The sequence below is a fragment of the Bos indicus genome, chromosome 5, assembly GCF_029378745.1.
Source record: "Bos indicus isolate NIAB-ARS_2022 breed Sahiwal x Tharparkar chromosome 5, NIAB-ARS_B.indTharparkar_mat_pri_1.0, whole genome shotgun sequence".
Classification (NCBI taxonomy): domain Eukaryota; kingdom Metazoa; phylum Chordata; class Mammalia; order Artiodactyla; family Bovidae; genus Bos; species Bos indicus.
In genome coordinates, this window is record NC_091764.1 from 25195299 (window position 1) to 25210034 (window position 14736).

At 38.3% G+C, this 14736-nt stretch overlaps 1 protein-coding gene across 1 annotated transcript in view; it reads left to right on the forward strand.

Moving 5' to 3' along the window:
• METAP2 (methionyl aminopeptidase 2) overlaps positions 1–14736 on the forward strand; it is a 30751-nt gene that overhangs the window by 302 nt on the left and 15713 nt on the right. The window contains exons 2-3 of the mRNA XM_019960375.2: positions 3339–3443; positions 12103–12168. Of these exons, the coding sequence (XP_019815934.1) occupies positions 3339–3443; positions 12103–12168 (171 nt within the window). The remainder of the gene's footprint in view (positions 1–3338; positions 3444–12102; positions 12169–14736) is intronic.

The following is a 14736-nucleotide window of genomic DNA, read 5'->3' on the forward strand; positions in this document are numbered from 1 at the left end:
AGGGCCCGGGGACTGAGCACCCTGGACTGGTTCCCAGGACTGAATGTGTGTCCCGGGAGAGCTACAGATTCCCAGTCCCGGGAAGAGGTGACTTCTTCCAGGCGTCTTCTGGGCGTGGGATGGCGGAGAAGAGGGTGCCACGGTTTCTGTGCGGTTGCTGGGGCAGAGCTTCTAAATTGCCGGAACTTCGCTCCCACGCAGACGATGCGACGGACTTGAAGCCATGCACGGGGCCCAGCCCTTCCACCTTGCGGGTTGGCCTCCTCCTTGAAAATCTGGTTCTGACCACACTGCCGCCTCTGTGCTGGAGAGACGTGGGACATCTTTTCGTCGAGAGTGGGGGTGAAGTGGGCAAGTCTTAGTGCCTGGACCGCACCAGCCCCTATCATCCTAGTTTACGGAGGGATTTTTGTGGCGCGCTGCACTTTGGGGTTGGGTGTGTGTATGAGTTTGGGGTGTGTGTGTGAGAGAATGCCCACGCGCTCTTGTCACTGTTTGGGTGGGTAGGTGTGGGTGTGTGTGATTTTGTGGCGCGCTGCACTTTTGGCGTGTATGTGTCTGAGAATGTGCTCTTGTAGTAATAGCAGGATGTGTGGCTGCGGTGCGAATCCTCACCGCCTAATCCTACAGTATCATCAAGCTTTGGGGCTTTTAGGCCTGAATTATGATGCCACTTGTAGGCAGTCTGGGTAGAATATTCTTGAGTCCGAATGAAGCTACTCTAAATCTACTGGTAAGGCAAAGAAAACAGCTGAAAGTTTACAGTTAGATTATAAGTTAGAAACTTAAATATTTGAATATGAGAAGTCATTGTTTTTGATGCATTAAGGCCTTCGTTTTAGGAAAATTATTTGTACTGTTAAAGTCAGCCGCAGAAAGAATGAGAGAAAAATGGAGAGGCCAGAAGTGATGAAGTGGAGTTGAGAGAGGTTGAAGAGGGTTAACCTGTATCTTTCTGAAATTTTGATTATTTGAGAGTTGAAGAAGGAGAGTTGCAGGTGCTGGGACACTTTCAAAGCAAAATTTAATTTCAGGACATACTCTGGTGGCTGTTCTGGCTTTCAGATGAAAACCAAACTCTTCAGTTTGTCCTTTAAGTTGTTTAGCAGACCGACCCTAATATGTTTTTAACAGTTGTGTATTTCAGTATGAATTCTCTACGGTAGCTAGCATGTCACCTCATTATGTACTACTTGGTAATACTACCTCTTTTTACATATTACTCCTATCAGATCAGATCAGATCAGTCGCTCAGTCGTGTCCAACTCTTTTCGACCCATGAATCGCAGCACGCCAGGCCTCCCTGTCTAGCACCAACTCCCGGAGTTCACTTAGACTCACACCCATCGAGTCAGTGATGCCATCCAGCCATCTCATCCTCTGTCAGCCCCTTCTCCTCCTGCCTCCAATCCCTCCCAGCATCAGAGTCTTTTCCAATGAGTCAACTCTTCACGTGAGGTGGCCAAAGTACTGAAGTTTCAGCTTTAGCATCATTCCTTCCAAAGAAATTCCAGGGCTGATCTCCTTCAGAATGGACTGGTTGGATCTCCTTGCAGTCCAAGGGACTCTCAAGAGTCTTCTCCAACACCACAGTTCAAAAGCACCAATTCTTCGGTGCTCAGCCTTCTTCACAGTCCAGCTCTCACATCCATACGTGACCACAGGAAAAACCATAGCCTTGACTAGCCGGATCTTTGTTGGCAAAGTAATGTCTCTGCTTTTCAATATGCTGTCTAGGTTGGTCATAACTTCTTTCCAAGGAGTAAGCGTCTTTTAATTTCATGGCTGCAGTCACCATCTGTAGTGATTTTGGAGCCCAGAAAAATAAAGTCTGACACTGTTTCCACTGTTTCCCCATCTATTTCCCATGAAGTGGTGGGACCGGATTCCATGATCTTCGTTTTCTGAATGTTGAGCTTTAAGCCAACTTTTTCACTCTCCACTTTAACTTTCATCAAGAGGCTATTGAGTTCCTCTTCACTTTCTGCCATAAGGGTGGTGTCATCTGCATATCTGAGGTTATTGATATTTCTCCCGGCAATCTTGATTCCAGCTTGTGTTTCTTCCAGTCCAGCGTTTCTCATGATGTACTCTGCATAGAAGTTAAATAAACAGAGTGACAATATACCTCCTTGACAAACTCCTTTTCCTATTTGGAACCAGTCTGTTGTTCTATGTCCAGTTCTAACTGTTGCTTCCTGATCTGCATACAAATTTCTCAGGAGGCAGGTCAGGTGGTCTGGTATTGCCATCTCTTTCAGAATTTTCCACAGTTTATTGTGATCCACACAGGCAAAGGCTTTGGCATGGTCAATAAAGCAAAAATAGATGTTTTTCTGGAACTCTCTTGCTTTTTCCATGATTCAGCAGATGTTGGCAATTTGATCTCTAGTTCCTCTGCCTTTTCTAAAACCAGCTTGAACATCAGGAACACAGCTAGATTGTAATCCCTTCTAGAGCAGGGCCTGGTCTTGTGTTTAGCTGTTGGGAAATTTTGTTTTTTAGGAATGGAATAACTTTTCCTATATATTTTGATTTTACCCTGCTCGGCTTGACAGGTTCTTTCTATCTGAACCCCTGAAACTTCCAGGATTTCCAACAGACATCTTCTTACTAAGGCCTTCAGCATTTATTGCCCATCTTAAGTTCCTGCTTGGTTAATAAAGTATTTGCTGTAGATTAATTGTTAAATACTTTAGAAAGTTAAGCTACTTAAGGGTAGGGACCAACTAACCGTTTAGCTCCTAGCAGAGAATGCCTAAATGAGTGTCTTGTTAAGTGGGCAGTACCACTTAGATATGGAAGATTTTTCTGTCATCAAATAAATTCTATTCTCCTTACTGTGGTGTTGGAGAAGACTCTTGAGAGTCCCTTGGACTGCAAGGAGATCCAACCAGTCCATTCTGAAGGAGATCAGCCCTGGAATTTCTTTGGAAGGAATGATGCTAAAGCTGAAACTTCAGTACTTTGGCCACCTCATGTGAAGAGTTGACTCATTGGAAAAGACTCTGATGCTGGGAGGGATTGGGGGCAGGAGGAGAAAGGGCCGACAGAGGATGAGATGGCTGGATGGCATCACTGACTCGATGGATGTGAGTCTCAGTGAACTCCGGGAGTTGGTGATGGACAGGGAGGCCTGGCGTGCTGCAATTCATGGGGTCGCAAAGAGTGGGACACGACTGAGTGACTGAAGTGAACTGATTCTCCTTACAATGTTTCTGTTTTTGTTTCCTGAGCCTTGTCAGGAAGAGTTATGTGTTTTTTAGGATCCTTAGAACATATTGTAGTGGGAAGATACATTTGTCAGATTTGATTTAGTTGTTACATTTGATCAACAGGGCAACAGGAACCTGATAAAGAAGCAGGAGCCTCAGTTGATGAGGTGGCAAGACAATTGGAAAGACAAGCATTGGAAGAGAAAGAAAAAGATGATGATGATGAAGGTAAATTGTTAATTTTAATTTTATGGTTAGGAGGGCAAGAAAATATGACATTCTTTAACCAAAGCTGCTTATTTGTCAATATAATCCAATATTCTGTGATATTTTACTTAATTCATGTTAAAGCCTCAATGTCACAGGTAAAAACAAAAAAGTATTTATTAATAACTCGTTAAAAAGTTGGATATGTTGAATGCTGAAGTAACACAGATCTCAGCTTTTTAAAACATATTTGGCAGAAAGCCGAATAGTAGATGAGTATTAATAAGATAAAATTGAATGAATGTTGATCTTACTTTTATTGAACAACTAATATGTACTAGGCACTATCTTAGGATACTTCTGTCCATTTTTATTTTACCCTCACAAAAACCTAGCAAACAGGAAATGACAGTTATGTGATTTGCCCAATCTGACACAGCTAGTATGTGTAAATAAAGTCAGTTTCAAATCTAGCACCTGTGCATGTTAAGTCACTTCAATCATGTCTGACTCTCTGTGACCATATGGACCGTAATTTGCCAGTCTCCTCTGTCCATAGGATTCTCCAGGCAAGAATACTGGAGTGAGTTGCCATGCCCTCCTCCAGGGGATCTTCCTGATTCCAAGTCTGTTCCTTGTACTCTATCAAAGGTACTTTTATTTATTTTCAAAGGAGCACGTTGGAGTGCTTCTAAAACCTACTATGAATTCACTGGCCCCAAATCCTTATATTTTGGAGCTTTTGCCAAAGGTTTCTATAAAGACAACATTTCTTGGAATTGTAGGAGTTGATGCTATCAATAAGACAGTGGAGGGAGTGATTAGTTGGGAGAACTATTATTCTGTAGCCTCTTTAGGCAGAAGAGGAGATGGGGCTTCCCATTCTTAATTATATACTGCTGTGAGCTATTCTTCCTCAAGCACTGCCAGCTAGGGCTTACGCCTTCCAATCTTTAGCAACAAATACCTGCTGTACTCTTCTTGGGTTAGGATAATGCAAAGCAGTTGTACTTCCTTTAGGAAGATAAGTTCTGTAAGCCTTCAAGGAGATTATGGTCAAATTTAGTAAAAAAAAAAAAAAATGCCAAGAATTGATACTGAACATGGACACTGGGTTTTAGCAAAGGAAAGTACAGTGCTTAATTGCAAAATGCCAAGCAGGGAGAATGGTCATCTCATGCTCAAAAGCCCTGAAGGCTTTTTGTTGTTCAGTCACTCAATCATGTCTGACTCCTTGCAACCACATGGCTTGCGGCACTCCAGGCTTCCCTTTCCTTTACTATGTCTTGGCATTTGCTCAAACTCATGTTATTGAGTCAGTGATGCCATCCAACCATCTCATCCTCTGTAACCCCCTTCCCCTCCTACCTCAGTCTTTCCCAGCATCAGGGTCTTTTCCAGTAAGTCGGCTCTTCCCATCAGGTGGCCAAAGTATTGAAGCTTCAATTTCAGCATCAATCCTTCCAGTATAATAATCAGGAATGATTTCCTTTAGGATTGACTGGTTTGATTTCCTTTCTGTTCATGGGACCCTCAAGAGTCTTCTCCAGAACCACAATTTGAAAGCATCAATTCTTTGGCACACAGCCTTCTTTATGGCTGTGCATGACTATTGGAAAAACCATAACTTTGACTGTACAGACCTTTGTCGGCAAAATGGTGTTTTTGCTTTTCTAAGGAGCAAGCATCTTTTAATTTCATGGCTGCAGTCACCATCTGCAGTGATTTTGGAGCCCAAGAAAATAAAGTCTGTCACTGTTGCCATTTTTTTCCCCCATCTATTTGCCATGAAGTGATGGGACTGGATGCCATGATGTTGATTTTTTGAATGCTGAGTTTTAAGCCAGCTTTTTCACTCTCTTCTTTCACCTTCATCAAGAAGCTTTTTAGTTCCTCTTCATTTTCTGCCATTAGAGTAGTGTCATCTGTGTAGCTGAGGATATTGATATTTCTCCCGGCAGTCTTGATTCCAGTCTGTGCTTCATCCAGCCTGGCATTTCACATGATGTACTCTGCATATAAGTTAAATAAGCAGGGTGACAGTATACAGCCTTGACGTTCTCCTTTCCCAATTTGGAACCAGTTTGTTGTTGCATGTCCGTTTCTAACTGTTGCTTCTTGACCAGCATACAGGTTTCTCAGGAGGCAGGTAAGGTGGTCAGGTATTCCCCTCTTAAAGAATTTTCCCAGTTTGTTGTGATCTACACAGTCAAAGGCTTTAGTGTAGTCAGTGAAGCAGAAGTACATGTTTTTCTGGAATTCCTATGCTTTTTCTATGATCCACCAGATGTTGGCAATTTGATCTCTGGTTCCTCTGCATTTTCTAATCCAGCTTGTACATCTAGAAGTTCTCGGTTCACATACTGCTGAAGCCTAGCTTGAAGGATTTTGAACATTACTTCACTAGCATGTGAAATGAGTGTAATTGTATTGTAGTTTGAACACTTTTTGGCATTGCCCTTCTTTGGGATTAAAATGAAAACTGACCATTTCCAGTCCTGTGGCCACTGCTGAGTTTTCCAAATTTGCTGGCATATTGAATGCAGCACTTTCACAGCATCATTTAGGATTTGAAATAGCTCAGCTGGAATTCCATCACCTCCACTAGCTTTGTTCGTAGTGATGCTTCCTAAGGCCCACTTGACTTTACACTCCAGGATGTATGGGTCTAGGTGAGTGGTGACAGCATTGTGGTTATCTGGGTCATTAAGATCTTTTTGTGCAGTTCTTCTGTGTATTCTTCCCACCTGTTCTTAATATCTTCTGCTTCTGTTAGGTCCATACCATTTCTGTCCTTTATTGTGTCTATCTTTGCATGAAATGTTCCCTTGGTATCTAATTTTCTTGAAGAGATCGCTAGTCTTTCCCATTCTATTGTTTTCCTTTTCATTGTTCTCTTAAGGTTTTCTTTTTTTCCTTGCTATTCTTTGGAACTTCTAAAACAAGGCTTTTAGGAAAGGATTTTTAAAGGCAGCATTAAGGGTGAGGGTTGCCATGTGTCTGATCATCTGGTGGACATCTTCTGATCGGTTGGTTGTGCACTATCAGGGTGACTTTTTGGGAATCTCAGTTATCAGTTTTCTGGTTTCAGCTTATCTGGAGTCAGCCTACAGTCTGGTGGTCAACATACAGCTAACTTTTCTGCCTGGTAGGGGGTTTAGTATCTGCAAACCGACTCAAGAATGTGGCTCGGTATTATCTATAGCCCTTGAGGAGAAACTAAAGGTCCTTTACTCTGCATGGCTAAACTGTTATGATTTTGTGTTGTTGGACTGTTTTCCTTTGTTTCTGGATTTTTCTCATGTCTCTAATTAAATTTGTTCTTTGGAACTCAGGGAAAGCCCAAGAGTTTAAAGCTCTTTTACCACAAGAGGCAGGATCTGTCCCACACAGTCCTGCTTGGTTTCAGACTCAATGAAAAGGAAAATAGTTAGATTTTTGTTTTCTTTAAGTAGACCTCTTGTTCATTCTGCCTTGGTTTATACTTCAGATTATGAACATATTTTGAACTCTTAACAACAGTAATTGTAAATTCCAGGTTGCTCTTGACTCACTATGTGTAGAGTATCAGCTGCTTTGAAGATAATGCTTGTTTCATTGCACTTCTACAGAGTTATGTGAATCTCTAGACATTGAAGGAGGAAACTTTGCTTTTCAGAATGGAAATCTTTAATGTATTGAAGAAGATTTTAGGAATATTAGTATTTTTCTCCAGTTTGGTTCATCATATTCCTAATTCATTTTGATGATGAGGATCAGCCAATACTGTTTAACTGTTGTGAGAAGTCTCTGAGTGGATGGAAAGCTAATGGTTCAGTATCTTTGTTCTTAAGGAAAATTAATCATTGTGGGGGACAAAACATAGAGCTGGTAAGGTATACTGGTGCGTGCAGTAAAAGTTACTGAAATTTGGAGGTGGAATTGTGAGCTGAATGCTGAAGGAAAGCTCCTTTGAAGGAATGGAACTTAAATAAAAGCCAAGCAAACAGGACCATTTTGGGGCAGGACAATGCTGAGAAAGTATTTAAAGTATAGTAAACAGTGCATACTGGCCTCATTATGAGGTGATTCATTGAGGGAGTCTTTGAGCAGTTCCTTTATTCTTTTTTCCTCCCAGTTTATAATTGGCATACAGTTCTGTGTATGTTTAAGGTATACAGCACAATGATTTGACTTATGTACATCGTAAAATGATTACCATGTAAGCTTTGTGAATATCCCTCATATAGATACAAAATAAAAGAAAAAAATTTTTTTTCTTGTGAGAACTCTTAGGATTTACTATTTTAAGAATTTTCATATATAACATAAAGCAATATCAATTATGTTAATCATGTACCTTAACATCTCTCAAAGACAGAGATTCACTCAGTTGTGTCTGACTCTTTGCAACCCCACAGAGCCTGCCAGGCTCTCTGTCCATGGAATTCTCCAGGCAGGAATACTGGAATTGGTTGCCATTCCCTTCTCCAGGGATCTTCCTGACCCAGGGATCAAACCTGGGTCCCCCGCATTGCAGGCAAGTTCTTTACTGTCTGAGCCACCAGGGAAGCCCTTGTAGTAATTTATCTTCTAACTGGAAGTTGTACTTTTTGACCACCTTCATCTGCCCACCCCGTCTCTGGTAACCTCAAATCTGATCTCTCTTTCTATGAGTTTGAGCATTCTTAAAAGAAAAATGTTATGGAAAGATAATATAGTCTTCATGTACAAGCAGGGTTGTTAGAAACAAGGAAATAGAGGCACGGAGATCATTTTGGCGGCCAGTTGACAGTAGCCTCAGGCATGTGGTAATGAGAATGGAAAGGAAGGGTCCACTGGAACAGTGATCGAGGAAGCAAAATTCAGAGGATTTAGAGGCTTTCAGTCTGGATAGAGGGCTTTACATGGGGTCATGAAAGAATCGACACAACTTAATGACTAAACAGCAACAAAATCTGGAGAGAAGAGAGGACAAACTAGCAGACTATAGGGTCTAGGTTTCGAATTTGGGTGACAGGATGTTGGTACCGTTGATTGAAATAGTGAGGTAAAGAGGGAAATTTGGATAAAAAATTAGAAGGGGGTGCTACAGGCCAAAAAGGTTACGCTGAGTTTAATTTTAGATTTGTTTATTTGCAAATGGGGGTATTGATGTGGAAAGTTAATCCTGTGGGTGTTTGGCGATGTGCTAACCCTGGTGGCTCAGACGATAAAGAATCTGCCTGCAGTGCAGGAGACTAGGGTTTGATCCCTGGGTGAGGAAGATCCGCTCCAGTATTCTTGGCTGGGAAACTCCCTGGAGAGAGAAGCCTGGCAGGCTACAGTCTGTGGGGTCTCAAATAGTCTGACACAACTGAGCACCACACCCAACATATAGACTGTATCCATTTAACATTTCATGCCCACAAAAAATGTTCCCTTTGCCCTTTTGTACTCAGTTCTCTTGCTCTATTTGCTGACTCCTGGTAACTTTTGGTATATTTTCTTTTGGTAACGTTTGATATATTTTCTGTTCCTATAGTTTTTTCTACAATACTGTATGAATGGAATTTTTATAGTATGCAGCTGTTTTGGTGTTTGGCTTGTTTCACTTAGCATAATATTTTTGAGAGTTATCCAGTTGCATATGTATCAGTAGTTCATTACTTTTTATTGCTCAGGAATATTCCAAATTTGTTTGTCCATTTACTAGTTAATGACTATTTGGATTGTTTCCAGATTTTGTCTCTTATGGATAAAGTTACTGTGATCATTTGCATATGTGTAGGCTTATGTTTTCGTTTCTTCTGAGTAAATACCTAAGAGTATAGTTGCTGGTAATGTGGTAAGTGTATGTTGAACCTCACAAGAAACTTATCAAGCTGTTTTGTATTCCTGTCAGGAGTGTTTGAAAGTTCTGGTCCCTTTGTATCCTCATAAGCGCTGGTACTATTTAATTTTAGCCCAGTAGGTGTATAGTGGTATGTCATCTTTTCATATCTTTATTTGTCTTTCATTTATCTTTGAAGCGTATGTTCAATACCATTTGTCTATTTTTCATTTGGGGTATTTGTTGTCTTACTGAGGTGTAAGTAGTTCTTTGTGCAAGTTCTTCATCAGTTCTTCATCAAGCAAAACAGCTTGGTAAGTTTCTTATGAGGTTAAACATATTTTATAGCTCTTTTCCCACATGCTTGTATTGTTTGTAGCAGAAAAGATTTTAATTTTGATGAAGTCCAGTTTATCAGCTTTTTTCCTTTCTGGGTCATATTTTTTGTGTCCTGTCCAAAAGTTAAATAATTGATGTCTTTAAAGTCATGAAGATTTTTCTCTTGTATTCTTTTCAGTAAGTTTTATTTGTGTCATAAATGTTAAAAGGAAGAACTGCTTTATATATATAATAAATGTTTTATATACTTTGGTCTATGTCCATTTAGAATTAATTTTTATATGTAGTGCAAGTTGTAAGGATTGAGTTTTTGTGGGTTTTTTTTTTGGCATATAGATGTCCAGTTGTCATATCAAGTATTGGTTTGGGCATAGTGCTAATGCAGAAAAGAACGGTCTCTGTCTATTTAGAGTATCCTGAGATGCTCTGAAAGACAGACATGTAAAAATATAAATTGTAGCATGGTATGATAGGCGAAAGCATGAGCATATGGTATTAAAATTTAGATCCATCATTCTAGCACAAGTGGCCATTTTTCTGTGCTGAATAGCAACCTTGGACGTTGGATAAAATAATTAACCTTAGAAGGATGATCAAGTATCTGAGGAGGAGCTTCATCTTACCCATTTTAAAGATGAAGATACCATGGTGGTGGAGGCTAATTAACTTGCTCAAGGTCACAGCACTGGTAGGATTTTGAATGTGTTTAAAACTGGTTATACATCATGAAGCATGTGTTTCAGGTTCTGTCTAAGGTAAATTGCAGTGTGCTATGTTGAATATTTGTCCAGAACAAAGACTGTCATATTTACTGTTCTGTCTCTGCTGCCTGTCACTGAAGAACTCAGCAAACATTTATTGGATGAATGAAGAAGGCTGCTGTTAAAACTGTAAAGCACAATATGCGAATTAGATTATATGACACATGAGGATGTTGAAAGTTGTGTTTTCCAAAATTTTTAGTGTTGTTTTTGTTAAAGCTTTGACTTGAGAAACCACTAATGAGTAAATCAGTAGTATTTGTTTTCTCTACTGTGTTTCTGTTGCTATTATAAGATTGAATATAAGAAATGTAATTTTGTTGGTCAAAAATTGTCAAACAGTTGTAGTTTCCTATCACTCAGCCCATTAAGGCCTTAGATTATGTTACCTCCCTCCTTGCTAAGCTGCTGTTTCCTATTTCTCAACTGGGTGAAAATAAATATAAGCAGGATAAACTAAACACTCATTTTGAATAGATTGAATATTTATCACATGCTTGGCACTGTGCTTAATGGTGTCTAATCCTTAAGGAGCTCACAGACAAGTAGAGGTCAGTATAAATCAGTGATTGAGTGATAATTAGAATATGTAGTTAGTGTGGTAAGATTTCTTTTATGGCTTGTATCAGTCTAGCAGTTAAAAGGGAGCACTTTGAACAGAAAATGTAAGCACTCATTTGACATTTTTTGGTGAGTGTGGATTTTACTAAAATTATTAATGTTATTAATACAGCCAGGAGTTACTACCACTAGGTGAAACATTTAAAAAAATACTATATGCTAGGCATACTATTAAACTATCAACTTCTAATTATCGGGAACAGCGTCCCATTCATCCCTTTTTCGTAGTTATGTTATTTGTGGGTAGAATAGCATACTTTAGAAATGTTTGTTAAAATGTATTGAGCAGCATTTTTAGAAATTCAAACACTTAGGTCTGTTTTTGATACCTTTATTTAAAATACTTTAACCCCCTATTTAATCTTGGTCATAATTATATTCTTTATTTTTTTCTCTGAGTTTATGGGCATTGGGTTGCATAGAAAGTTGTCATAAAAACTGACAAGCAGATTGTGTCTGTTTTGGATAGTCTTTTGCCACCTGTTTTTGGAAATAGTTCTCAGTTTTGGTCATCAGGTTCTTTTGAGAATCTGAGAACTATGAACCTAGGAAAAGTAAGATTTTTTGTGTATGTGTACGATTTGATGCATAAAGAGAACTCTTTGTCTGATAACAACTAGGTAGGAAAAGGTATTTTAAAATACGAGACCCCAATTACCTCTCACTGGATTAGGAATCAAGTGATATTCTTGGTCCAATTCTACTATTTACCTATTAGGATTATCTTGGGCATGTCCCTTAAACATTTCTTGTTCAAGATTGTTTTGAGAGTCACATGAGGTTGTGAAATACAAGTGTTTAACTGCAAAGCATACATCAACTTGAGACTAGTATCCTTTCAGATGAAGTCATATAGTCATTATTATACTAGTATTTAAGTAACACTAGTTACTTTTCATAGCTTTAAAAAAATGTTATTTAATACATTGTTTATTCTTAAAGTATCTTATTCAACAATTCTTGTATTTAGAATAAATCAAAGTAAAGTTTATTAGTGCCTTTGATTGCACAAGTCAAATTCTGATACTTGAAGCTAACAATATACAAAATTCTAAGAGTATTGGATCAACTTTGTCATATGCTATTTAAGATGCACTCTATGTACTTGTGTGCTTGTTTTGTCGCTCTGCTTATGAGATTTAAATGAATTTGACATGTCTTCTCTTAGATGGAGATGGTGACGGAGATGGAGCAACTGGAAAGAAGAAGAAAAAGAAGAAGAAGAAGAGAGGACGTTAGTGTCTTTAGTTGATTCTACTTGCCAAATTACAAGTAGTTATTAATTAGCAGGCTTGAAGAGTAGGTTTGAGGTTGCTTAGGATCCTGGTATGTTAGGGAAATAAATGATGGCCTAATAGAATTTAGTGAAACTTACTAGTATTTGGCAAGTAGTTTTTGCAGTCTTATTATTTTATTTTATTCAGTTGTTATTTAGTCAAAGGATATTAATAATAAGTTTGTTGCATTTTACTGCAAGTTAGGGATGAATTCATAAAAAACTTTATAATTTAAAATTTGAATAATTCAGATAATTTTGTCAGTGATGACTTAAATAATGCCACCATGTGGTAATAGAATAAACAGTTTGCAGTTCACCTACCAGTTTTGATATTAAAGAGATTCTTGACATATTTAATGAGGAATCCCATTATTTAAAATTTGTGAATATGGTGAATTTTTATTAGTAATATTTGTATTGTGCTATTTCAGATTCACTTAAGATATAATCCTACTTGTATTTTGTTTCTATAAATAATACAGCCAAACATCTTAAGGGACCTGAAACTCTTAGGGAGAATAAAGGGTGACTGTGTGGTATTGGGGAACAAAGATTGGGTTGGGAATCAGAATAAGTTCTAATCTTGGATGCCCTTTGGCATCAGGGACCATTGATTGTCTGGCTAAATCTTCAGGATAAAATTTTATGAATGAGAATATTGAGGGTTTGACTTTCATTTTTATCTCTGTGTTGAAAATACTCAAATTATTATTTTTTTAAAGCTGTTAGCTCTGTTAGATATTTCCCTGATACATCTCAGGGGTAGATGGGATTGCTTTCTTTCTTGTCAGGAATCTATTCTGGTTAGATCCTTCTACTCAGGACATCATTTCTGCCTCTAGCATAATCTGTATTTAATGAGCATAGGTTACTTGCTTTCTAGGAATCTCTAGGAATTATAATGTCATATTCCTTCCATTCAAAAACTGTTCATAGAGTGCTTTTAAGACATAATGTTACCTGAAAATGGCTTGAGAGAGATCAATTTCTCCAGATACTCTAAAATTGCTTCCTAATGAAGGTAGATAAGCAGGGAGGAGTGTTAGAGGCTGCTTTGTATTTGCCCTTGGTAGACTCTTCCACTGAGGGCATTTTAGTATGATACCATCAGCGCTTATTGTGCCTCCTCTAAGGAGGTTGTTGAACTTGCTGTTCGTTATATTTCTTTATGAGCACTCTTGAAAGACCTCTCTTTGTCTGATCTTAGTATCAAGAATAATTGTGCTTTTCCTGAGTAGTTAATGTGTTTTGTTGCAGAAATACGAACTATGCAAATAATCTAAACCCCCCCGCCCCTTTTTGTTTTTTATTGACTGCTAGAGGATTTAGGGCCAAAGCTAGTTTTGTATTGGCCTTATTTCAGGTTCTATTTTAGGTTCTCTCTGTGTTTTGATTCGTTGCTTTCTAATTTGCTTTGAATATGTCTTGTTTGTGTCATAAATCACTTCTGAAATAATCCAAATAATATAATCACGAGCAGTTTACTGCCTTCATGTTCCTCATCTATAAAGTGAGAGAATTGTAAGTGATAGTTAATAATTACGTGCACTACAGATACTTAAAATTGTTCATAGTTTTAGATAATAACTTGGACATAGTACATTATAATTTTCAAAGGTTATCCAAGATTTCATCTAGTTCTTCGTTTTGTAGATGAGGAATCTGAGGCTTAGCACATTTAGCCATTTGTCCAAGTCACAGCTAATAAGTGGTAAAGGTTAGGCTTCAATTTATTTTGATTACAAATTCTTTGCTTTTTCTCTGATGATCTCTTTGAGTCCTTTATCTTGTCTTAGTAATTTGTGGACAATATAAAAGGCATCTTTATTAGATTTGTAGATGAAGTAAATTTCAGGATTATGAGATAATCCTTTGACAAAAAACAAGATTTCAAAAGAAAACTGAATTATTAACAATCTGAAATTTAAATAGACATATATAAAATTAGTATAAGGTGTTAGTTAGGATCCTAAGGATTTTGGATGCTTGTACAATGTGAAGGAAAATGCTAGGAATCCAGACCTTTCAGTAGCAGCAGGATTTTTAGAATCAAGTGTAGTCTTATACTGATTATACCTTATTTGAACTATTAGTAGAAGTAAAATCTAGTACCAGATTAAACACTGAGAAGTCTGGTGAGTATGAGTGCAAGTGTTAAGAGCCGTATCCCTTAAAAGTGCCTTCTCGTCATAGAGAGGAAGGAAGCAGTAGAAAAGAAGAGTAAAGTAGAGCTAACAGATGAAAGTAATGGGGATATTACTTTATAGCAGCTACAGTTCTCCCAGAATGAATGGATTTTAGCTGGGGAGATAATGACTGCCTTCATTGTCAGGCATGTAGTACCATCTGTCAGGGATGTTAGAGGATTCCTGAATTTGAATGTGAAGCTTAATTAGGTGACATCTAAGGTCATTTTTATTTCAAAATTCTAAATGTTCCCTCTTAGGAGGAACCTAAAATGGTGTTTCCCAAGTTTACTTGCCCATAGAACAATTCTAAACATTACTCAAAAAGAGGAAAATA